This window comes from Acanthochromis polyacanthus, chromosome 7, assembly GCF_021347895.1.
Source record: "Acanthochromis polyacanthus isolate Apoly-LR-REF ecotype Palm Island chromosome 7, KAUST_Apoly_ChrSc, whole genome shotgun sequence".
In the NCBI taxonomy this organism is placed as follows: Eukaryota; Metazoa; Chordata; class Actinopteri; family Pomacentridae; genus Acanthochromis; species Acanthochromis polyacanthus.
In genome coordinates, this window is record NC_067119.1 from 21,006,529 (window position 1) to 21,032,851 (window position 26,323).

General features: G+C 40.7%; 2 protein-coding genes across 2 annotated transcripts; one reads left to right on the top strand and one right to left on the bottom strand.

Moving 5' to 3' along the window:
- The first annotated feature begins 265 nt into the window (after positions 1-265).
- Positions 266-4,156, top strand: kctd10 (potassium channel tetramerization domain containing 10). The gene is made up of 7 exons (XM_022198329.2): positions 266-397; positions 1,231-1,444; positions 1,529-1,698; positions 2,190-2,276; positions 2,363-2,415; positions 2,538-2,733; positions 2,845-4,156. The coding sequence occupies exons 1-7, from the start codon at positions 395-397 to the stop codon at positions 3,061-3,063; spliced, it is 942 nt and encodes a 313-aa protein (XP_022054021.1). The 5' UTR covers positions 266-394; the 3' UTR covers positions 3,064-4,156.
- Positions 4,154-21,319, bottom strand: myo1ha (myosin IHa). Its single transcript, XM_022198317.2, has 34 exons — positions 21,229-21,319; positions 17,867-17,959; positions 16,906-17,044; positions 13,473-13,607; positions 13,266-13,381; positions 12,403-12,601; positions 12,229-12,309; positions 11,608-11,787; positions 11,414-11,512; positions 11,205-11,318; positions 11,058-11,129; positions 10,847-10,966; positions 10,705-10,772; positions 10,466-10,571; positions 10,293-10,373; positions 10,104-10,195; positions 9,642-9,736; positions 9,489-9,535; positions 7,868-7,948; positions 7,552-7,657; positions 7,346-7,463; positions 7,119-7,232; positions 6,956-7,032; positions 6,808-6,876; positions 6,631-6,715; positions 6,383-6,545; positions 6,214-6,297; positions 6,028-6,121; positions 5,895-5,950; positions 5,682-5,817; positions 5,522-5,592; positions 5,237-5,334; positions 5,061-5,160; positions 4,154-4,896 (listed from the first exon to the last, which is right to left on the bottom strand). Exons 3-34 carry the CDS (start codon positions 16,909-16,911, stop codon positions 4,870-4,872), a joined length of 3,090 nt encoding a protein of 1,029 aa, XP_022054009.2. The 5' UTR covers positions 16,912-17,044; positions 17,867-17,959; positions 21,229-21,319; the 3' UTR covers positions 4,154-4,869.
- Positions 21,320-26,323: the final 5,004 nt, after the last annotated feature.

Below are 26,323 nucleotides of genomic sequence, written 5' to 3' on the forward strand. Positions count from 1 at the left end.
ATCTTTGTTCGTGTTACAGCAACAGCGACTTCGTATTTGTGGTGTTGAATAAAGCTTTCATTGAATGTGTTGGGTGGGTGGCGGGGGGACTGTTATCACTGTTACTCCTTCAACAGCGGAAATGTACAGACTCAAGTAATTACAGCACATTTAATGAATAAGTAAGTTAAAAAGCAGTAGGACATCAAGATGGCTAAAGTAAAGTACTGCTTTGTTACTTCTTTCCCTATAACTAGTTATTGAACATTTAACAAATTAATGTTAGCGGTCCCTTTAAACATAGCTCGAAGCGGTTGACGTCATTTTTGTAACTGCGCAGCGGTGGACCGGAAGGAAGTGGGTGTTAGCTGACTGACGTTAGCGAGCTACAATTACGAAGTCTGCTGTGGGTTCTATGGTAAGTATATAATTTTTTTTTAATCTAAAGCCAGTTACGAACACTAACACTAACACCTATGTACCGAAGTATGTTTAAGTGGTTAGTAAACACATAATATGATCTTTTGCCTAACAAGTAACATTATCGGCAACTTTCGTAGATGCTAACGAGTTAGCTAGATCATTAGCCGTGCTTGTTAAAATGAAATTATTATGTACTGATTCGGGAATATAGTGTCTGTTTAAAAAGTGTTCGTCTGCCAAAAACTGATCTGGAGGAATTATCTTTTTAACTGTGCATTACTTTAACAGCTCTGTGCCCTGCGTTAAAGTCTGCCAGTTCTTTTTTTTTTTTGTCAGTTAAAATATCTTTTAGGGACCAATTCAACTCGTACGGTGTAGTTTTCCCCCAGTGAATAAGTAATTGAACCCCCTGCATTGTGACGAAAATTATGTTCATACATCAAAATGACTTGATTTTATCCATGAGGTTCATATGGGCGCATTGGCCTTTGTATATTGGTCATTGCTCTAATTAATTATGAACAATCACAATAGACAGAAAAACTGTATTGGTCGACCCCTACCCTACACCTCTAGGCCTTCATTGCTGCCCAAAAACTATCAAAACCTTAAGAATGAGACTGATGTTTGCATTGGGCAACATGTGCCTTCAACACAATTACCATGAAAACCCTAATATATTTAGAATAAGTCTCACATACTGTGTTTTGCCACTGTACCAACCTGCATCTTTTTAAAAGTGAACATGAAAAATTAATATGGACCCTAAAGTGTCGGTGATTCATCTAGGTTACTAGTTGTTTATGTTTTTATCTTGTGCTTTTACAGGAAGAGATGTCAGGAGAGAGTGTGGTGAGCTCGGCAGTGCCGGCAGCTACAACCAGGACTACATCCTTCAAAGGCTCCAGCCCGAGCTCTAAATATGTGAAACTAAATGTGGGTGGAGCTCTGTATTACACTACAATGCAAACACTAACCAAGCAGGACACGATGCTCAAAGCCATGTTCAGTGGCCGGATGGAGGTCCTCACAGATAGTGAAGGTGAGCTGTTGGTGAAAATGTTAAAATTCCATACACTTGCCTTAGTCTGTAACTTACAAATGTTTCACCATTTTATTTCCACAGGTTGGATCCTAATTGATCGCTGTGGGAAGCATTTTGGGACCATACTTAACTACCTTAGAGACGGGGCAGTTCCGCTTCCAGACAGCCGAAGGGAAACCGAGGAGCTGCTCGCTGAGGCCAAGTATTACCTTGTCCAAGGCCTAGCTGATGAGTGTACAGCTGCCTTGCAGGTACCATCTTCACAGGGTCACATTTCCCCAAAAATTAAGAGTATCAAAACAACTGTTAGTCCGTCTAAAGCTCATTTTGTTCTATTGCTTTTAATCTTTTTACCATGCTGTACCTCCCACTCGACAGTTCATTGTGGATATTTTATTCTTGTTTATTGTCTTTTAAAAAATCTAAGAATTCTATATAACTGTTTATTTTGAATGCGGATATTTATTTATTAAGAGAATCCAACATACACATCAGTGGCAAAGAGGGACTTAAAATCTGTGCAAAAATAATTTTTACTAGCATTTATTGGAGACATTTGGTAACTACAACAATGAGCTGTAGTTATTATTGGAGTGGGGCTTACATATCCTATCCATGTCGTCAAATCCATATATCATCTGTGGCATTTAGTTTGATCTTCTGCTCATTACATCGACATTATTTTCAGGTTTGGAAGTGAATGATTTTAATGCAAAAGTAACCCAAAATCTTTTCCCTCCAGAACAAAGAAACTTATGAACCCCTTTGTAAAGTGCCTCTGATGACATCATCTAAGGAAGAGCAGAGGCTCATTGCAACCTCTAATAAGGTATGTTTTATGCAATGCGGGGTCATTTATAGGCTTTAGCATTAAGACAAATTTGTCAGTTAGAATCTTCTTTGTTGTTTTCACAGCCTACCGTCAAACTGCTGTATAACAGGAGCAACAACAAATACTCATATACCAGGTGAGCCCTCTTCACCTTGTAGCACCATCTACTGTGAGTAATTAAAGAGAGAACGTGATGTAGTGAAAAGGTACGCCAATTGTCTTCGTAAATGACCACTCTATAACCCCTTCCTCCCCCAGCAACTCTGATGACAACATGCTGAAAAACATAGAGCTATTTGACAAGCTGTCATTGCGGTTCAATGGTCGGGTGCTCTTCATCAAAGATGTGATTGGCGATGAGATCTGTTGCTGGTCCTTTTATGGCCAGGGGCGTAAGATTGCTGAAGTGTGCTGCACTTCCATTGTTTATGCCACAGAAAAGAAGCAGACAAAGGTAAATGTGCATCTGGTACATGTCTATTCTGTAGAGCGGTTTGCACTTTTATAAGCACAGAGCCACAGTATGTTGTTTGTCTTTGTTTTGTAACAATTTACTTTCTCTTAGGTTGAGTTCCCTGAAGCAAGAATCTATGAGGAGACCCTCAACATCCTTCTGTATGAGTCCCATGATGGGAGGGGTCCTGACAACGCTCTGCTGGAAGCCACAGGGGGCGCTGCAGGACGATCTAATCACCTGGATGAGGATGATGAGCGAGAAAGAATCGAGCGAGTTCGTAGGATTCACGTCAAACGACCTGATGACCGCACACATCACCACCAGTGACCTCTCTCTCTCTCTGTCCTTTGACCCGTCAGCCTGTGTCTCTGACCCTGGACAGTCTTTGTACCACGCTTGTGCCTTACAACACCCAGCGCCTCTCTTTCACTTCCCCTCTTATTTTACCAGCTTCCTCCCAGAGACTACTATGAGATGACTGTCATACAACGGTGTGTAGTGGTGAAGTGGTTGTGTGTGTTTTTGTGTCCACTTGTCTTTGTTGAGTGGTCAGACTGTAGTGTGTTGTTCTGTGTGTTGACCATGATAACTTTTATCACTGTTTTCTGCTACCATGCAGAGGCTCATAGACTTGGATGTTTGCATTCAGCACTGCAGGTCAAACTAATTTCACCAGAGTTGTGTAGGGAAAAAAAAGAGTAGTTTGTTGTGAGTATAAATCTGTTATTGGAGGTCCTAATTACATTACATCCAGGAGAGCAAGAGTTATATCATGTAAGTAGCTAAAAATTAGTGTATATAATTTAGTATATCTTTGCCATGGTTTTGACGGGTCCACTGTAAGGTCATCGGTGGATGAACCAGGTGTTGAACACAATTGTGCCACATGGTGGCACCGTTTTATTCTTAGAATATGTTACCGAGGCTGTTTTGTAGCCTGCAGATAATAGCAATTAAACCTTTTTGAAATTAGATTTTTTTTTTATACTTAAGATATCACAGGTGGATGCAACATTTCACTTTAATGCTTCTGCCATATTTAGTTTTAACATTGATGCTCTTTCCCTTCACTCCACTAAAGAAATCCTTATTATCAGTGGAGGGAACTTGAGCTGTGACCTGAGGTGTTAAATGTACTGGGCTGATTGAATGATGGATGCTGAGGTTGAAGTGAATGGCTGTAACCGGAGACCTCCCTGGCAGGAAGAGAACCCTGTCTACAAGCTTTTAACAGGGAGAGAAATTAGACCTGTCCTTCATCACTGCATTCATCAGAGAATGAACTGTTTGCACACTATAGGTTTGACCTGATATATGTCTAACAATCACAGTACTCGTAGGTCTGTTGTACAGAAGTGAACATAAATGTATGTTTTATATTTATACATACTTTATCACAAATAAATTTCTACAAACATTATTTTGTTCTGTTTTTATTTTGCATATTCCTATTATCTGTGGACATACAAAATTATGATACATATGGCTTAATTTTTCAGAAGTCAGAATTACACAATCATGAAAGCGGTTTGAGTAATGTGGAGTTATTTGAACTGCGAGCCTTTGCTTTGAATGAAATGCTCAAAACACTCAAGACAAACCCTTGAGAAGGCACAGAGAGACAGTAAAACCAGCATCTTGTTGCAGTTATATATTCTTAGGTGTAAAAGTGCCATTTGATTATCATGTGTGCATGACAAATGTGTTTCTGTCCAGTAACTAAGCTCATACAATACGGTAGTGTTGCTTATTTGAACCGACAATTCAGTTAAGAAAAGTTATTACCTTTGCTGACATGTTTCGACAGCTTCTGCTGTCTTCCTCAGAGCGTCATCTGACGTTTGGTGATGTGTCCTTTTTATCATGTGACTGGTTTGACAGATCTGTCAGAATCTGTCGAAACATGTCAGCAAGGGTAATACAACTTTTCTTTACTGAATTGTCGGTTCAAATAAGCAACACTATCCTATAGTAACAACGACAAAATGAACCTAATCCAACTAAGCTCATCCAGGGTTTCTCAAATGCAACAACTTGTGGTCAACTGTGCAGCCAGTAGCTGTGTTGATCCTCTCCTTAGGGGTCTCCTGATGAAATATGCAGGGGCTTCTTGTGTGTCTCCTGCCCCACACGTTACCGTGTCCTTGTGCGGGTGGCAACCTGCAGTGACAAACAGCCCGATTCATGTTGTGTCTCTTTGTTTTGCAGATGAAGTTTAGAGCAGAACTTTAAACAGCACATCTGTCCATACAGTACACAGTAATTTCATAAATAATGTAGATTTCCAAAGTCAGGGATCAATAAAGTCTATCTTATCAACTCACCACCATGAGGTGTCCATTCTTGGCCTTGTAAACCATTGGTTCCTGCCCAGTTGTGAAGTCCACTGCACTCTCTTTCCCTGCCTGGATTTCAATCTTGATGCTGAGAATTAATGCAAACAAGCGTTTTAGATCAACACGCATATCAAATTGGACTTCATTTCAAAATTCTAACTCACCTGCCTTTCACCACCTGGATCGCATTTTGCTTTTTAGCAATGACACTCAGTTTGGTTAAAAACTCAAACAAGTGGTCGCACTGCATCACGAGGTCCCCCTGAAGGAACCAGAGTAAAACACAATCAGACCAAAGGGGCATAGGCTAGAAACTTGTGCTGAAAATCTCTGAAAATGTTTCTGTGTAAATGAGCTGTACAATTCAACTCACAGCTGTACTTGTTGTAAAAAAGAGGCAATTCTAAAGAAAAACCCAAAAAGCTGCTACATATTAGACATCCACATACCTTTTGTTTAGGGTCCTCACATGCTATGTGGAACACAATGATGCCATCAGTCAAGTTACTGACTGAAATCCCTGCAATGAATCAAGTAACAAACACATTTAGCTCAATATGAGAACATCCCTGCTGCCTGGTAAAATATGTATTATCTTGCTGGTGTGACCTTTGAGAGACGTGTACAGGACTCTCTGCTTGATCTTGGCTTCTTCTATTACATAGGCAGCTGTCTGGGTGAGGATGAGCTGTCTGGGTCTTGGTTTGAAGCCATTCCTGTCATACTTAATTACTGGAACGCTGTACTGCAGGAACACAGGACACGACGCAATGAGCTGTGTTTGAGGTGATCCAAAATTAACGTATGATAGAATTTTCTTACTTTAATGTGCTCATTGCGAATCATCTGGAGAACCCTCATGTTTACTTCTTGTTCACCTAGAGACATTCAGTGGTGTAAAAGTTATGCTTCAAAACAAAATGGCACTAAATGACTGTATGTATGTGACACTTACTGATTCTGGTGTCCAGAAAAGGTTGAGCGACACTCTGTGGATAACTGTCCTTTTGGCCTTTAAAGATGGAGCTGGCAGTAGCCTTCAGTTGTAGCTGAAGTGAAGAAAAGTGGAGGACAAGTATACATTTCATTCGTAAATCAAATTACATATCTGTTCAGTTTTAACGTGTATGATGTGCTTTACCTGCGCCTTCTTCTGAGGTGTGATTCCTCTCACATACTTCCGCACCATAAGCCGGTAGTGAAGCTTACGCAGGATCTCTGATGTCTAAAGAAAAGAGTAAAATCATGCAGAGTGAAACAGAAACTTGCATTGTTTTTTTCCTCTTTTTTGCAGTGGGTAAATGTTGTACCTCTTGCAGCACAACTGGTGGAGTTAGCCAAGTGGTTTTATCCAACACAGTTTTTGGCAGTTTTTCTTTAAGTCTGTTCAGGTAACTTTGTCTCACAAAGGCCAGGTACTCCGAGTTGTCCGTGCTTTTTGCTTCTCCTCTGGTCATGTAACCTTTGATAAATCTGATACAGTTTGTAAAATGCAGTATCAGTAAAACTGTAGCATTAACCTTGAGAGGAATGATCCAGCTTACGCCTTCCTCCTTACTTCTTGATGACTTTTACAGCCCAGGCTCTCTTCTCTTTCTCCTTCCTTGCTTGCACTCCTCTCCAACAAGTTTCAATTTTAGTGGCTGAGGATGTAAAAATTAGATAAAAGAGGTTGTGTAATTTTTCTATTTGTCACATTAAAAAAACAACAACAACCATTTATTGTGACATTTACCGGCTTCTTTCTGTTTTTTGAATTCTCCCTTTGCTCTGTATCCTTTGTATTTGGCCTGGAGTCGTGTTGCTGCAAATTCAGTGCATAATATTAAATCGCTATGCAGCATGTGATGACTGAAAGCTTTTAACATTTGATTTGCACTCACCCAGCTCGTGTTTGCATTTCTCATAAGCATCCTCTGTGGCATAAAGTGTCCTGGGGTGACGGATGAATATTTTTGTTCTGGGAAAAAAAAAGAAAGAATTTGTATTTTTGTTATTCTTGACTTACAGTGCATTTGCTCAGCTGAATTAGAAAGCTGTTCTCACCTTCCCATTTTGTACTCATGTGGCAGGTAGCCCAGATGTTGAACCAGCACTTCCACTCCATCAGCAGGTTCACCTCTCCAGTGTGGCCAGGTGGCAGGACACAGGGGCTTATATCTGTAAGATGAGCCAAACAACCCATAGAGCATGTTTTAATGTGCCGGAAGAGAGTTTTAATTTCAATATCAAGCATGCATTCCTCTCTTAAAGAACTCTATGGTTCTGGATACCTCTTTAGGAAGACATCAAATTTGCGTCTGTAAGCAAAACCAGCTCGTCTGACTCTGAGATGCTCCATCAGGCCCAGATACTTCACCTGGTGCCTGATCAGAGCTTCATCAAACTGACCTGTGATGGTGTGACAAAGACAAGGATGGTTTAGTTCAATTCAAGCGGCTCCATCTTGTTCACACTAAGCTCATATTATTGAATGTACCTGGCTGCTTGGACTCATTAGATTTCAGGCAACGTATGTACCAGGCCTCTTTAGCCATGAGGATCTCTGTCAGCTTCAGCAGGCTGCTCTTAAACTGGGTCGCCACCTACAGACACAGCATGAGGGTCATAATCCCCAACAGCTCATCTGTCAGATGCAGATTCAGACTGCGGCTGACACATAAAAAAAGTTTGATTGAGTGGTCACAAGACAAATTATATTAGACTTAGATGGGGCTGGTAACTCTGATGTAGTAAAATACAACATCAGATGTTAAAGTTAAAATATACTGAGGGCTCAGCATGGAAGAACTTACTGTTTCTGGCCTTTTCCTGCTGTCTGGATCCATGGTGGAGAAGCACTCTTTGACTATGGCATTTTTAGACTGACACATCAGCTATGAGAAGGTGAAAAAGCAGATATGCAAACATTTACACAAAAGTTTTGACACTTAAACATTGCAGTGCCTTATATTTGGCTGCAGTTACAGTACAGAGCCTGTGTGGATCGGTTTCAATCAGCCCATTTATTCTTCTTTGCAAAGCTGCTCAAGCTCTGTCAGGTTACATGAGGATTGTGATTGAAGAGCCCTTTTCTTTCTTTTTTTCCCTTTTTTTCCTTTTTATTGACGTTTATTGGCCCCTTTACAACATCAAAAGAAGCAGCAGCATCAGTAATAGAAATTACAGTGGGTGTTTTCTGATAGCAGTCATAACAGGTGTAACTAATCTATATCCATAAATTTTTGGACACAAGTTTGCATTTTGGGGTTATACACATAACATTAACAAAACTATACACCCATTTTTTTTGTTTCTATTTGCCCCGCCGCGCCCCAACCCCCAACCCATCCACCCACAGAAAAAATAAATAAATAAACAAAATGGAAATGAATAATATATGCATATATACACAGATACAAATACATCTACATTCATATCTACAAAAATGCGTAGACGCACCTACACATACATACATACACATCCTTTATAATTACATAACATAATATTACCAAAAGAATAAAACAAGAAAAACAAAATAAAATAAAAATAAATACAATAACGACACGAAACCAAAAAAATATATATAAAAACAAATAATATTTCACTTTTCACAATAGGGATGTTCGTTAAGGGACCTTTAGTCCTATATATATATATATATATATATATATATATATATATATTAATATTGAATTCATTTAACTATTAATTTTTATTAATTACCTAATTTACTCTTCCATTTCTTTCATTTATTTTTCAATTACTTTTGTTTTATTTTTTGTTTTGTATTTTCAAGTGTTATTTTTTTAAAATGTTTTGTCACAACAAATGACCTTTCACATATATATATATATACATATATACATACATATATATATATATATATATATATATATATATAGGTCACTTCTACGACATCCCTACCTAGAAAGAAAATAGAAGCAGCAACCATCGTTGACACTATTTACCTACTTTTATAGTCTGCACATTATAAGGAACACCAATGTCTACTCATTTTCAGTCATTCTTTGCAAAAGTATTCAAACTTGAAAGTAACGGATTCCATAGTTCTGTGAAACTTTGACCCTGACCATATTTTTCAAAAGTTAGCCTCTCCAATGGTAAGAAGTCTGAAATTTGGGCAAGAAATGTCTTAAAATGGGAGGAGAGTGATCCTTCCAACATAGAAGTATACATTTCTTTGCAAAATATGAGAGAGCCCTCTTCAAGTACGGCTACAAATTCTCTTTTGGACTGAGGTCTAGGCTCTGACTAAGCAACTCAAGAACATTCACCTTGTTGTCTTTAAACTATTTGTAATTTACCAAATAACAATACTCCCCTCTTTTCTTATTTACAATAAACTAATTAAAAGAGCTTTGTAGCCTTTGTAGCTTTGTATCACCTAATATTATGAAAAAATTGCAGACTTACATCTTTTATGTTTCTATATAACAGGTCATTATTTTTGTCCAGGAAACCTAGAATGTCACAGGGAAAAAAAAGTTAAAGTCACAGAGCTGTCAGTTTGAAATGAAATGGTTTTGATGTTTGAGTAACAGAGTCTTAGACTGTGGTTTCTTTTACCCACAACGCAGTAGGTGACCTCCCCGGCATAATGCAAGAGACGGAAATCTCCCCTCTCCAGAGTCTTACGTGTCATTTTGTCAGCCAGTTTGTGCCTGCAGTCAAAGAGGTGGAGAGAGACGGAGGGATGAGGAGTGAGAGGCTTTATAGACCAGTCCTAATCCTCCATCTCTATCGGCTCACTGTTGACTCGCTCACAGGACACCGGTCAGCGGAGCGCCAATGAAAGAAGTTAGTGTTGAGGAAAAGCTTTGAGCTGGACAGTATCATTGAGAGGGACGATGTATGTAATTAAATCAACTGGTTGATTACAAAATACATTATTCAAAAGGATCAGAAAAACATTTGTGATTAGTGTCCAGTTACCAAATGATCTTTTGAAATATGTAAAGCTCTGTTTTGCATAAACATCTCCCTGTGTGACAAATATTCTGTGGATACATGTGTTTGGTTTTAACTCACGTGACAAAGTGGGGGTGATTTCCCATTTTATCTTCCAGTCTCTCCAGGAAAGTGAGATCTGTAGCATCTCCTGGCCTGAGACACTCCTCATCCTGCAGGATAATCATAAGCACATTACAATTATTGTCAGTAAAGTGGGGTTTTTTTTCAATTTTAAACAAATGGCTGTCCTGTCCTGTAGCTACTCACCAGTATAGATATGATTCCTCGGTGTTTCTCCTCAACCAGGTCACAGATGATCTTGTTGTTGAAGAACTGAACTGGCTCCCACTGGGGGAATCAGAATGAAACAAATTGTAATCTGAACTCTGTTTAAAGCAAATCAATGTAAACAGTCACTGATTCATTATTCCCCAGGTCACCTCGATATTTTCTGCTTCGTATTCGTCCTGCTCAGCTTTCAGTGTCAGCTGGATAAATAGCTGCTGCAGCTTCTCATTGCAGTAGTTTATACAGAATTGCTCAAAGCTGGAGAAAAAGGCAAAAAGATCAAACTTTATAAGTTTGCAGTTTTTACAAAGAATATCAAGAAGGCATCAGCCATTATTTTCTAAAAAAGTCTACAACCTTCAGCAGGACAATACATTAGATTCCCCCATACCTGTTTACATAGAAAACCTCAAATCCATATATGTCCAAAAGCCCTATGACGGTCTTCCGTGAGGGATCCTAGCAGAAAAAAGTGAGTGAAACACATCCTCACTGTCTGGGATTCATCAGTTCTCACACCTCACTACCCTCACCTTGTTCTCCATGGACTCATTGATCCTGTTGACCAGCCATGTGAAGGTGTGTCCATAGATGGCTTTGGACAGGGCGTCTCTGGCATAGATGGCATGATCAGTTGTGAACGGGGTGAGGACCTTTACAGCGAGACAACACCATGGCTGTATTTCAGACATGTTAATCTTAAATAGAAGCACAACCTTGTCACTGAAAAAGATAAATGTCAACCTGATCTTTTTTGGCTTCAATCTTCCTGAATGTTAATCCCTCTTGGAGATTCTGGACATCCACACCTAGTAGCTGTGAAGAAAATAACATAAAGTGTATGTATATGCTTGCTGGACATCTGAAGAATTGATTTTTCTGGATTCTTACATCTGAGACCCAGTGCAGCTCTGTGTTGTCGTTCAGGAGGGCATGGCCTTTACTGTCAGAGTCAAACTGAATGTTGCCCAAGTGGAGAACACTCGCAACGATCCCAAACAAGTGCTGCACAGAATCATCATTTTATTAGAAATACTGCAAAACTTGTAAGCAAGAACGATTGGTGCAGATCAGGACATCTGCAGGAGCAGCCAACTTACATTGGTGTTAATCTCATCAAAGTTGATGACTTGCAGTGCATTCTTGACTGTTTTCCAGTCATTTCTGTCATTAATGGAAGACACAATGGCACACTCTCCCTGTCAGAAGCAATAAACATAGAAATAAACTGTCAAAGTGTGCTAATTTCCTATAAATCTGTTTTGTTCAATCAGACTCACTAAGGCACACATACTTGGGTTAGATAGTTGTAATGTTGGACGTCTCTCTCCAGGCCCAGCTGGCACAGCAAGTCGTCCGTTCCTCCCTCCACCAGCTGATAGAAGATGTGGAAGTTTCTCTCCCCGTGATTCTGATGCACAACCCTTGACTTCTCCAGCAGGTAGTTCAGGATATGGCCTCCTACAGCATCCCCCTATGGGCATCATGATCCTAAAGACAGCAGCTCTACAACTTGCAGAAAAAACATAGCCTATGGTCCAGTGGCCAGATTTAAAACCTGTTAGGATAAAGTGTCTCCTTCTTAAAAGCTACTGATTCAGTTCTGTGAAGGGAAAGTGGTGTGCTAGTGTCAGTAACTGTCCTCTTTTTGTTTCCTTGAAGCTGTAATTTTCAGTAATTTAATTTGTTCTATTTTCAGAGTCCATATAGCTTCCCTTGTATTACAGCTAGGCTTGTCGTGTTTATTTAACGCATGTCTGATATAGTAAACTTAGAAATAAAAAACTAAAATAAAACAAAAGCAAATGCCCCACGACTAAAAGCATTTCTCATGAAGTGTTTATGCACGTTTTTTTTCTTTTAAGTAATTCCTTCAGATCTGTCTTAGAGCCCTTCTGTGAATCTGAACTCTTACCTCGCTATTAAACTGAATGTCCATATACTTCCCAAACCGGCTTGAGTTGTCATTTTTTAGTGTTTTGGCATTCCCGAAAGCCTGCAGGAAAACACAGTCACATCATTCCAAATAATTAATGTTAGCAAGATCTGCTTCTTGGCATATTATTGCACTGATAAAATATTAGCACACCTCCAGGACAGGGTTGGACATGAGCATTTTGTCTCTGACAGTGTTTAGTAGAGTGGTGCTGGGACAACTGACAGCATAATACTGCAGGATCTTCTTAGAGGCTTCTGTTTTCCCTGCTCCACTCTCCCCAGAGATGAGAATGAAGTGATTGTTGAACTCTGTCAGCATAGTGTGGTAGGCATTATCTGCCAAGGCGTAGCTGGAGGAACACAGAACAAAGATAATATTTCAAAGGTAAATCTTGATCTACTGGACCAGGAGTTACTTCAGTCAAGAGCATTTCAGAGTTTAAGTCCCTTATATGTACATTTGTGTGTCAAATTAAAAGAAAAACCAACATATAGTATATTAGGAAGGCATTAGGCCATCATGTGCTGCAACAGGCTCACTTCACATTCGTATTGATTTTCCAAGTGTCTTGGAACTATACTGGACAGATGAAAACTATTTTTTCAAAAGATATTTCCTCATTTGGTGTTTTGATGATGGTGGTGGGAAGCACTGTCCAAAATCTCCATTAAGTGCTCTGCTGGGATGAGATCTTGTGACTGTGAAGGCCACAGCATGCAACATTTTCATCAAGCCATTCAGTGACTCCTTTTGCCCTATGGATGTGGTGATTGTTATCCTGAAAGAGACCACTCCAGTCAGGATGGAAACGTTCCATCATAGGATAACTTCCTGTGGATTTGCAGTGACTCTTCCCTAAGGGGACAAGTGGATCCAAACCATGGCAGCAAAATGCCCCTCACAGCCTAACACCAGCATCAGAACTCCTCACTAGAGGGGTCAGGTTTTCCTTTAATTTGACGCCTGTCTGTTTACACACATTTTCATAGTTTTCATACAAATTATACACTCACATGTGAGGTGGAAGCTCAAAAAAGTTGACTCCCATGTAGGTATCCATCTGTTTCTTACTGTAGATGTCCAGCTCTTTGTAAGGATTGACAGACACTATTAAAGTGCCAACATAAGTCTAAAAGAATGAGTTAAAAGTTGTCATATTCATTGCAAAAATATGCTCACATTGTTGACAACAGGGTTCAAATGGTTCCTTCCAGACTTACATAGATGAGATCCTTGCTGAAGCGTTTCTTTAAGTTGGTGAGAAAGGCTGCCTCTGTGGTTTCATCCAGGAGGACAAAGTCCTGGATTCCCACTCGGTCCCTGGCCGTCAGGGCCCCCTCCATGTCGAGTTGACCCTGTGCAACAAGTCATATTAACCATACGGTGGGCTAAATGCACAGCCTCAGAGCACTGGGAATAACTTCTTAAAAGCTGTAAGTGATCAGCAAAATAATCTGCAGATTTATACTTTATATTTTCAAAACCATGCCATTCCACATTCTGTCCATCCTAGTTAAGTCATTAAGTTTGTTTGAATGAATGAAAGATGTGTTAATTTATTGGTTAAATAAATCCTAAACCTTAGAGGAAACAAACTCCTCCAAAGTAACAAGTGCAACATTTGCATGTTGACAACAATCATATTCGTCATTTTCACTCATGTATTTTGACAACTGCAGCTGTATGAATAAATGTTTGAATAAATGCCTCTGTGGGGGAGGACAACGCTGAAAAAAGCACCAAAAAAAGCACAAACATGGTGTCTGTTAGTGCTATTGAAAAAAGAGGTCTAGAGGTCCTATGTGTCTTTGAAGCAAAGGTCTGTGATTGTGCAGATGAACAGACAGAAGATAATGATCGCTACACAGCACACAGGGACCTTGGCCAGCAGCCCATAGTTCCCTTGAGCCGAGACACCAACCAAACACAACACACTGTGCAAATGGACTCGGCGAGCCCAAAACAGCGGCACATTTAAGAAGCATAGTGGGAAAAATTCCACCAATCTGTTTTGCATTCGCAGCACCAACACTTAGACCAAAGGTTTTCACAGCTTTTGTTGGTTTTGTATTTTTTTCTCTCTCCTTTGGAAGCAGAAGTCCTTTGATTCTCAAGTCTCTCTGTAAAAACATTAAAAAAGATAATCCATTGGATCTAATTGACACAAAGCCCTCCTTCCCCCCTCCTCCCTTGCCTCTATCCTCCGCCTATGGCCCTCATTTCTTCTGAGAAAGGCCAAGTGTTTTTGTCCTGTAAATACCACGGAGCAGAGACAAAAAAGACGTCTTTAAAATGCAGTCTACAATCCATTACACATATTCCCCCTGCATATCCATTCAGTAATTATTCATTAGAAAACATTTAACGTCACAGTGAATTTCACACTAGGCAGTCGAAACACAATAGAGGAGATTTGGCCTATTTTGGGGTGAGGAGTTGGGGAGGGGTTAGCTGTACAGAGGAAGGGTGAAGGCGAAGGAGGGGGGAGGAGGGGAGCAGTATTTGTCTGATCTGAGAACCTCTGAAACGGGGCCGTCTTGAGACAACGGGGACGGACTAAATAGTGCAGTAACGGTCTGTGCCCCGCTGCTTGCTGTGACACTCATTTAGTGTGCTTTAGTGTGCCCCGAGGGCAAACAATAGAGGCTTGTTCTTAGCAATCCTGTGCTGTAATTTGGACTTCACTACTTTGCTCATACGGGGCCCCATAGAAGGATAGAGGAGGCTAGTCAGATGAGAGTGTTTTTTTTCCACCTGTCAGCCCCGCACCCCCAATGCTCTCACCACTCGCCTCAACAATACCCCTCACCCCGTGTCCCCACCAATAACCCTCACCCGACCCCCTTCCCATAGCCCCCCACCCTCCCACCCACCCACTTTAAGCCAATGAGACAGGTGAACAATATCATTGAAGGAACCCTTTTTTGGACGTCAGAATCAATCTGGCGATGTGATGGTAGTGGTGCTGCTGTGGGGTATCTGTGACACCCCCTTCCTTCATGGGAACAAACTTCTCTCAGGGCAGCACAGGCAGACAATGTGCTGGGACAGCGTGACTTAGGGATCTGCCATACAGTATTACAAGTAATAACATGAACAGATAAGCTCCTGTCAAGAGGAGGATTAATGAATTCAGTGGTGATAATAATGCTAATGTTCAAGGTTTTCTCACTAAATCTAAAGGTTTGCTGTTTTCCATTCAGGGTTGCTTTGGTGTCCTGCAGGTATTTCTTTTTAAGAAAGCTGTCTGCAGCAAGCAGATGTGCTTCTAATGACACTGCACTAGAAAGGCTGAACACTGAATGGGCGTTTTTAGTCCAGGAGGACAAGAGATTCTGAGCTAAAGGAGGCACCTGGCTGTTGAAAAAGCTCTCCTTGTGCATGTGTGATTTGTAGTCTCTAACAAGCCAAATAGCCTAGATTGTAATTCTAGTTATAATTAAACAATAGACTTCCCGATCTCGTGCATAGCAGCGGAAAGAATGATTATGTAATGAATCCTTCAAGCCGCAGTCAGATCAGGTGGATTGCCTTGCTACCTCAGAGCACAAGCAATTGTATTTTAATTAAGAGATGGTCCCTCGTCTTGGTCTAGAGTGTCAGTGTTGCCTGAGACAGAGTGACCTCATCTGAGAGAAGAGTGGAGGTAGCTTTAGATGAGGGAGGGAGGGGACGCAGCTGCTAAGACACAGAAATTTACCCACCAACACTTATCTGCCCCCCCCCCCCCCCGCAAAAGAGGATTCTACCTGATTGTATGATACATGATAAGTAGCATCTCCACTTGACCCCAGTGTTACTGCATGTCTTCTCTGCACAGTTTTGACCAGGGGCATGCTTTCCTGAAGCATCTTGCAGCAATACTTTAACATTTTGAGGAAATATGCTTTCTGATGAAGAGTTAAGTGAGAAAAGTGATATCATTTTTATATCTGTAGGTTAAATATGAAGTTATCCAGTTATTTAAGTTTCATATAAAGATGGCAGAAACAGGAGGCCTGGCTAAATCAGTGAGTAATCAAAATCTGCCATCCAGACTCACTAATTTAATGTGCTGTCTGTTTAATTTGTACAGAAGTTGAAGTTCAAAACATTAGTGGTTGCTGTGCAACAAGTGAAGGCTGCAGGATCTCCCTGCTCCAAATTGCAAATTGATTTTTTTTTTACACATTTTTGCACACCTAAAACAAACTGAATAAAACTTGTGTGTTACTGGAAGTGCTGGTAGATGCATTTTGTCAACTTCTAGCAGATCAAGCCAGGTTTCCTCATTTCTTCTTTTTGTGCTAAGCTAAATTAACTGCAGGCTCTAGTTTAAAATTTATGACAGTGCTATCAATCTTCTCGTCTAACTCCCCACTAGAAAGCATGTTTCCAGGATGGCCGGTCTTTTTTTTCTCTGGTGGTGATCATATATCTAATCCCACAAGCTTGCAATGGCCTAAGACCATCTTAAGTGACTAAGCAGAGCCCAGGTCTGAGCAAAACTCACAGAACAAACTGTAAATTTACTCTGAAATGTGAAGCTTTTTTTTTTTTACTAGCTTTGAAACAGTTGGCAGCACCTTCAGATACCAAAACCATAGTGTTTTTGAAATGTAACAAAACTACAAGTCAAGTAATAAAATGACAGGACATTTTCATAACACAAACCTGCATTCTGAAGCCGTATTAGTCTGCTGCCAGTGATGCTCCAAGCTGAAATGACGTCCTTCCCTCCAGAGAAGTTAAAAATAAATAACGCTTCCTCCTGTGTCTACTTGCATGGAGGCAATCAGTGACTCTCTGGATTCTAGACAGTCATGGCAAAAAACACATTCGTGTTAGGTAATACAAAAGCACATCTGCTATCTTCTCTTCTAGTAGCTCATTCATGCAGCATGCGGTGGCACTACAAAATTGGTGATGCTGCGTGGAGGCCAGTGCACACATATGTTTCTCCACATCATCTGTACCCAGGCTGAAGGCGCTCTGGGCCGAGTGCTTAATCATTCATGTTGTGGGAGGTGGAGGGATGGAGAGATCTTATTCAGTGCTTACCTGGGTATCTACTGCTCTACTGAGTGTAACATAACAATACAGAAACAAGATCCAAACTGCACCTATCCAGTCATCCTCCTTTCCCTCTCTTCTGCTTCTCTACCTTTCCTTCTCTCTTTCTCTCTCCATGCTCTATTACAGAAACAGCAGAAAACTCCTAGTCTCGTTCTTCCAGCTGGCACAGTCCAGGTCTGGTTACTGATCTTTGATTACATGGGTACATTACAGGCTAATCACTGAGTGCTTTATTACTCAGTGTAACAATGTTGGTCCAGGGAGCAGCATTGTTTTGAGCTGCAGTCTGAGCTGCCAGAGCTTATAGTGCTTTTGGAAAATGTGAGCAAGGCCGCTGCCCAAAAGCAATTACCACATTTTTTGCTTCAGTAAATGCAGTTATCAGGGCCTTTAACTGAAGCTCCAAGGATAGCACTAAAAAGAAACAGTAATTGAAGCATTTTACAGGCTTTTTATGCATATATTAGAGAACTGACAGTGTAGAAATGACAGGAAATGAAAGGACAGAAAAAATGAAATGGGAAAATTTGGAAAAAAAAAATCTTTGGCCAGAGCTAACCTGTGGACTTTCCAATCCGAGTCATCTGTTTAAAGCCGTCCATCACCAGGACACCCCTTGAGCTTTCAAGTTCAACCTGAACTTTGTTATCCACTTCAGAATCAATCAGCCGCCAGATAAAACACAGAACACACGCAGATTTGAAATATAAACCACAATGAAAAAATACTTAAACACATCAAATTCACCAAATGAGCACGAGGTGATGCACATCCTATCCAATCTAATAACCACAAAACACACACATACATACAATCAATAACAAAAAATGTACCACAAAATTATTCACTATCCTCGCAGTGGCAATGCAAATACGAGATGTAACATTTACTATTTGTCACATGCTCATATATCACAGGTAGTAAATTGCACAGACATGATAAAAACATTCCTTAAAAATAAAAATACAAAGTCCTAAATAAGGAAATGTAAAGACAGTGCAGGGTACATTGTGCAAGAGTTACGGTCGTGTCTGTGTTTGTTACGTTTATGCATAAGAGGGCGTGTGTGTGTGTGTGTGTATATTTGTGCATACATGGTACAGTATCGTTTGGAGTCACTTAGAAATGTCTTCATTTTTGAAGGAAAAACTGTTTTCTCCTCAATGAAGACAACATCATCCCGTGATCAATATGACGCTGGTATATGCACCGTTTTCTGTTGACTTTTTTTGTACACATGGATCGAGCGAGGGTGAAGCTGCAGACAATGAGAAACTGCACAAACACAACACAGCTGGCAATAAAGGAAAGTGCTACAACTGGTTGATAAGAATCTGAACACAGAAAACGGTGCATATACCAGCGTCATATTGATCACGGGATTTGGACTTCTCGCATATAAACCCGGCTCCAAAATTGGTGTGTTTTGTGCAGAAGCAAATCCAGATTTACCGTTTACCAAGGCACATTGTGTTTATGATTAATCAAATTAATCATAAACACAGTCTAGACATTGCTAATGTGGTAAATGACTATTCTAGTGGCAAACAGCTGATTTTTAATAGAATATCTCCATAGGGGTAAAGAGGAACATTTCCAACAACCATCACTCCTGTGTTCTAATGCTACGTACATTGTGTTAGCTAATCATGTTGAAAGGATAATTGATGACTAGAAAACCCTTGTGCAGTTATGTTAGCACATGAATAAAAGTGTGACTTTACATGGAAAACATGAAATTGTCTGGGTGACCCCAAACTGTTTGAACAGTAGTGTATATGTCATATACATATTTCCGCTGTACCAGTGTGCAGTTGTTATTGGAGATGAAGTGCTATATTGATGCTGATGTTTAGCAGGTATGATGTTTTACATGCTCATGTTGACATTTATAGTTGCCATCTTCCATTCATTATCTATGCCTCGCTTAATCCTCAGTAGGGCCTTGGGGGCTGGAGCCTATCCCAGCCATCTCAGGGTGAAAGCAGAGGACATTCACATTCACAACTGTGGACAATTTAGAATCACTAGTTAACCTCGGCATGTCTTTGGACTGTCTGCACTAAAAGCAACCCATGCAGGCACAGGGAGAACATGCAAACTCCACACAGAAAGCCCCAAAGCCCAGATTTCCACCCAGGACCTTCTAGCTGTGAGGTGACAGTGCTAACCATCAAACCACCATGCTGCCCTAGTTACCATCAAAAATAAAATATATTTAGTTTTACAGGTAGCTGTTTAGAAACTAAATGGTTATGTATCCAGTAGCTGGAGAGATCACTATATAAAAACACAATAAAAACTTGTTGGTGGCACAACAGCAATGACATAAATCATTTGGTTTATTTATCTGGGAACCATGTGTATCTACAGCTGGACTAAGGTCCAGATTGAATTATTTTATATTTGTATAGATATGCCAACCAACCAGCTTCACTATCAAATATAAGAGCCACACTGCTTGTATGGCCAAAAATGCAGCTGGCAGAGTTGCACAAAGAGGAAACAGTGAAGTCCTTCCTCTGCAGCATGTAGTTTACACACATTAGCTATGCTTCAACTTGCTTTCAACTACATCAATCCCTCATTCACTTGCTAAAATTGCTGAACCTGAATTGGGCTTTACGGTTATTTATAATCTGCTAACAATAAGACATTGATGGACATACCACTGTTAAACTGGAGTTTGGATTCCATATGGGAATTCCAATTTTCATGTGAACACTGTGTTTTCTTTTTGGTCATACTTTCAACTAGCTGCAACTTGTGAGGTGAGGTGGGAGTGACAGTGCGTTTACCTCCGTAACCTGGTAACCACTGTTAGAAAACACACTTCCTCCAAGGTAACACAGGTGTCCTTTTTCTCAGCTCTGGTGACCGGAATGTGAGAAAAGCTCAGGTTTCACCCAATTTATGAACCGATTAATGTTTGGACAGCTTCCAGTCAGTTGTCTGTAATGGGGGACCAGTTGAGTGCTCAACATATTGAATTATTCACTCTCCACTCCAGAAAAGTTGTCAAGGTTACCTCTGCCGTCGCCCCACCTCTCCCCTGGCCCAGCGGCCCAGCAATGCTTGTCCAATCTTAACAAGCTTTGTGCTACCCACTGGGCTCTGATTCAGCACGAGACCCGGCAAATCCAATTACACAGGAGTCAGAGAGGTTGATTTTCCCATTATAGATTCCATGCTGGGAATGAGAGCTGATGATAACACTCACATCACACCACTACTGCCCCCTTTCTCTCTGCTCTCCTCCTTATTTTGTGTCCATTTCACTGTTCCCCTGCCTTTATTTCTCTCTCTCTTCCTATCTAATTCCTCTTTTCCCAAAGACTTTCTTTCTCCCCCCTCGTTCTTTTCTTTGGATCTCTCCTTCTTTCATAGTCCATTATTCTAATTTTTCAGAGCAGCGTAACGAAGGCTGGGCCCCGTCATCACTTTAGTTCCAAAGTGCTGGGTCAGTGAGGTTACTTCATAGTCCGAGCTGGACATTTTTTTTTACTATTATTTACTATTTTATGTTTTTTGTGTACTGTACCTTTAAATATCTACTTGCATTACACCTCATTTGATAATTTTCTGATTACAATATCTACACACCAGGCATAAAATAGCTTCCAACCTGGATAACCTCTGAAAGGTCACTGTGAAAGCTAAATGCAAAGTAAGTCAGACAACTTGACTTCGGGCTGTCTGAGTTCCCTCCTCATGAGGACACATCATGTGCCGGCTGTGCCACATCAAAATTAAATGAAAGCTCTTTTGGAAATGAGGCTTATTTTTCCACTCAATCAGCTCTGAACAAGAAGAGGACTTTTGCTCCATCTTCATCCATTAGGACACTGAAAAGGCCTGACCTCGCCTCAGAGCAGAGGCTTTGGTGTTGACACAGGTCACTCAAAGGTCAACGCCACTGACCTTTCTAAAATTTTAGGATCAGGTTTTCTGTGATCCTTGAGGACAATAGGATTGGGAGGTCCACCAGTCTGTCCCAGGAAGTCAGCGGCTGTGGAGGAGAGTAGAAGACGGCGTGATTTGACCTGTAGGGGCATTTGGGACTGACCAGTATCAACCAACACTCTGTCAGCAAATACAGAGTGACACAGAAAAACGGGAACTTTTTAACAATCCAATAAAACCAAGAGTGAGGGAAGAAAAACATTTTATTCATAGTAATTGAAACCTTAAAACATGCCATTGAAGAAAAAATGATGGAATTCTCATTTTTTAAAAATTACTTCCTGTAGATGGCGTCCTCCTGTACAAATGCATTCTTGAAATCTGCTATTAAGATTCCTCATTGACTGCTGCAACATCTCAGCTGGGATACTGTGAATTTCATCCTGAATTATCTGTTTTAACTCATCCAGAGTTCTTGTTCGAGTCGTGTACACTTTACTCTTGAGATGGCCCCAGGTAGATTTCAAGAATGCATTCGTACAGGAGGACGCCATCTACAGGAAGTCATTTTTAAAAAATGAAAATTCCATCATTGTTTCTTAAATGGCATGTTTTAAGGTTTCAATTACTATGAATAAAATGTTTTTCTTCCATCACTCTTGGTTTTATTGGATTGTTAAAAAGTTCCTGTTTTTTGTGTCACCCTGTATAACATTAAGGCCAGTGTTCAGCTTGATGCAAACAGATGGCGGATAGCAAAGCCAGACAGTGGTGGAAGAAGTATTCAGATCATGTGTAAAACTATCACACATTAGCCATGTCAGATTTATCCTATAGAGGACTACAGGGACTATGCAATACAACACAGTGAAGATACTCCATCCTAAGTGAATATCTTGCATTCAGAATACTATGTAAGGAAAATTATGTAAGTTTTATTGACTAGCATACTTAAACTGTCAAAAAAAAAAAAAAGTATTCGCAAAGTGGAAAACTGCCCCAGCATGATGGTGCAATGGTTACCAGAGTTTCCCCACAGCAAGAATGTTCTGATTTCAAACCTACTAGCTGGTTATTCTATGTGGAGTTTGCATGCTCTTCCTGGGCCTGCATGGATTCTAGTTCTTCTAAAGATATTAGCATGCATAGGTTTTTGTCTGCACTTGAGAAGGATTGGCGACCTGTCCAAGATGTATTCACCTCTAACTCGAACTCAGCAGGTATTCATTCCAGCGTCATGAGACAAATATGCTTTACTATTGTATATAGTGTTGTGTAGTATAATTTATAACAGTGGATCATGCTTTGCAAACTCATAATAAGTCTTGTAAAGTATTCAGTATTTAATACAAGTATAATATTAAACCAAAAAGCAGTATGAATTCTATGTACTCAAATACACTCAACAAAAATATAAACGCAACACTTTTGTTTTTGCTCCCATTTTTTATGAGATGAACTCAAAGATCTAAAATGTTTTCCACATACACAATATCACCATTTCTCTCAAATATTGTTCACAAATCTGTCTAAATCTGTGATAGTGAGCACTTCTCCTTTGCTGAGATAATCCATCCCACCTCACAGGTGTGCCATATCAAGATGCTGATTAGACACCATGATTAGTGCACAGGTGTGCCTGAGACTGCCCACAATAAAAGACCACTCTGAAATGTGCAGTTTTGTTTTATTGGGGGGGTCCACTCCTCTTCAATGGCTGTGCAAAGTTGCTGGATACTGGCGGGAACTGGTACATGCTGTCGTATACGCCGATCCAGAGTATCCCAAACATGTTCAATGGGTGAAATGTCTGGTGAGTATGCTGGCCATGCAAGAACTGGGACATTTTCAGCTTCCAAGAATTGTGTACAGATCCCTGCAACATGGGGCCGTGCATTATCCTGCTGCAACATGAGGTGATGTTCTTGGATGTATGGCACAACAATGGGCCTCAGGATCTCGTCACGGTGTCTCCGTGCATTCAAAATGCCATCAATAAAATGCACCTGTGTTCTTCGTCCATAACAGACGCCTGCCCATACCATAACCCCACCGCCACCATGGGCCACTCCATCCAGTGTAAACCAGGATTCATCCGTGAAAAGAACACCTCTCCAACGTGACAGATGCCATCAAATGTAAGCATTTGCTCACTCAAGGCGGTTACGACGACGAACTGGAGTCAGGTCGAGACCCCGATGAGGACGACGAGCATGCAGATGAGCTTCCCTGAGACAGTTTCTGACAGTTTGTGCAGAATTTCTTTGGTTATGCAAACCCATTGTTTCAGCAGCTGTCTGAGTGGCTGGTCTCAGACGATCTTGGAGGTGAACATGCTGGATGTGGAGGTCCTGGGCTGGTGTGGTTACACGTGGTCTGCGGTTGTGAGGCTGGTTGGATGTACTGCCAAATTCTCTGAAATGCTTTTGGAGACGGCTTATAGTAGAGAAATGAACATTCAATACACCAGCAACAGCTCTGGTTGACATTCCTCCTGTCAGCATGCCAATTGCACGCTCCCTCTAATCTTGCCACATCTGTGGCATTGTGCTGTGTGATAAAACTGCACCTTTCAGAGTGGCCTTTTATTGTGGGCAGTCTAAGGCACACCTGTGCACTAATCATGGTGTCTAATCAGCATCTTGATATGGCACACCTGTGAGGTGGGATGGATTATCTCAGCAAAGGAGAAGTGCTCACTATCACAGATTTAGACAGATTTGTGAACAATATTTGAGAGAAATGGTGATATTGTGTATGTGGGAAACATTTTAGATCTTTGAGTTCATCTCATAAAAAATGGGAGCAAAAACAAAAGTGTTGCGTTTATATTTTTGTTGTGTAGATACAAAAACATTAAAATTGCCCTTGAGTACAGTATTTGAGTGATAGTACTTTGTTACATTCTAATCTACATTATTCTGGTTTTTATTTGTTATTTTTGTGGATAAAATTACTATCACCAAGAATTTTACCACCACCCTCATAAATCCCAGTGAGAACTATACATGTGTTCCTATCTGGACTTATGACAACATTAAAACAGACGAGGCTGCTCAGTCATTTAAATGTGACACATTCAGCTCAGTTGTACTGAGCAGATATGAAATGGAGTGGACTCTATCTGGATATAGTGGCAAAAATCTCAGCAGTGGAGCTCTGACAATCTTACCAGATGAAACTACCTGCAGTGCTAAATGCCATATGGATGAAGTCGTGACCCTTTAATTCATGTGTGGAACTAATTATGCAGCAAACAACTGCAGCTATGTTGAGCTGCATTTGAGGTTTCTTGGTTTAGTGTCACTTTATTGTTACCACACTATTATAGCTCTGTAGCCTTTATAAACACCCTTTAATAGTAAAGAGGTGAAGTCATGTGAACATCTCATACAAACCAGTAACTTGTATACTACAAGTGAATCATCATCTTCACCAGGTGAAGCTGCAGCTACATTAGAATCTGATGTGAGTCGTCTCCAGCTGACTGTCAGTCTGAACACTCTGCTCCATCCAGGTTGAAACTATAGTGGGAAATCACTGGCAGGACACTACTCCTTGGCTAAGTATGGCTGACAGCTGCTTCCTCTGTGTGGCCAGAGGGTCACTCTGGGTGACATGCTGTTCTGGGGGACACTGTGTCTCTGCCTGCAGAGGCGATTAGAGGGGTGAGCTGACCTCGTTCTCAGAGGGGCTGATGTGTTTTATGTAAACACTTGGTGCAAGACAAAAACACAGGCCACAAACACAGGCCAACCCTCGGGCGGTGAGCCCATTGTTTCCCCATTACTCCTGAACAGGCATGAGAGAGGAGAGCAGTCACTCTGTGTTTCTGAGCTGCAGGGAGTCCTCGAGCTCTTCGTGGCACTGAATCTCCCCTGAATCTATCACACACAGCCAGGTCATGCCCTCAGAGCTGCCCGCAGGTCCCTGCCATTACCTTAACAGTACTAAACATGTCGCTACGTGAGCATCACTAATATTGCCATTACTAGGCCTGCACAGGAGCACGGGGAAAGACAAATAACCCTTTTGTTAGCAGCTGGGAAACACAGGAAAGCTAGAGCAAATCTTCATCAAGAATAACTTCATGAAACTTAGCTAGAATTTCCTTCCATAGTATGAAACTGCACCTGAAATGACTGCAGACATTTCCAATTTCTGATTTCAAAATCGCAGATCTTCTGAACTACATACTGCTGTAATATAAGGTGATGTTGATATTATCAAGACAGTAACTTGTGGCCAGATCGTGATATTTTGGGACTGTCATGCGGTCCTGTAAGTGATCCTCGCTGAAGATGCAGTTTGTAATCTTGATCAGTAGAAATATTGAACTTGCAGTGAGCAAGGCTTTTCTTTACCACAGCAGTTTTCTTGTGTTTGCATATTTATCCATCCATCCATCGTCTATACACTGCTTAGCATTCTGTCGAGGGGGTGGAGATTATCCCAGCTGACCTAGGTGAAGGCAGGGGACACACAGAGACAGACAACCAGGCATATTCACATCTCCACCTAGACTGAATATAGAACCCCCAGTTAACTCCAGCATGTCTTTGGACTGTGGGAGGAAGCCGGAGAACCCAGAGAGAACCCATGCAGGAACAGGGAGAACATACAAACTCCACACAGAAAGATCCCAGGACCAGACTCAAACCAGGACCTTCTAGCTGTGAAGTGACAGCGCTAAGAACTTGATCACCGTGCTGACAGCATATTTATCACTATGTTACATTAAAGATTAATACTGTGTGTGTCATTTAAAGAAAAAAAACAAGCATTAACTCTATCGGCTAATAACATAAGGTGTTCTACAGAGGTCAGAGAGTCACACCCTGGACAGGTGGAGTAATCTAACAAAGCTACACTCACTCAACAGAGACAAATTTAATGCATTGCTAATAAACTGTACTATAAGATTAGGGGCTGCACAGTTATTTCTGTTAAGGATGAATTTGCTAATTTTGATTAAATAACAGAAAATAGTCAAATAGATCAAGAGTGAAGTTGCTTGCTTTGTCACAAACCTAAAAAGTAAAACAAAAACAGCAAATCCTAACATTTGAAGGGGACTAAATGCAACGTTTGGCCTTTTGGGTGTAAAAAAATT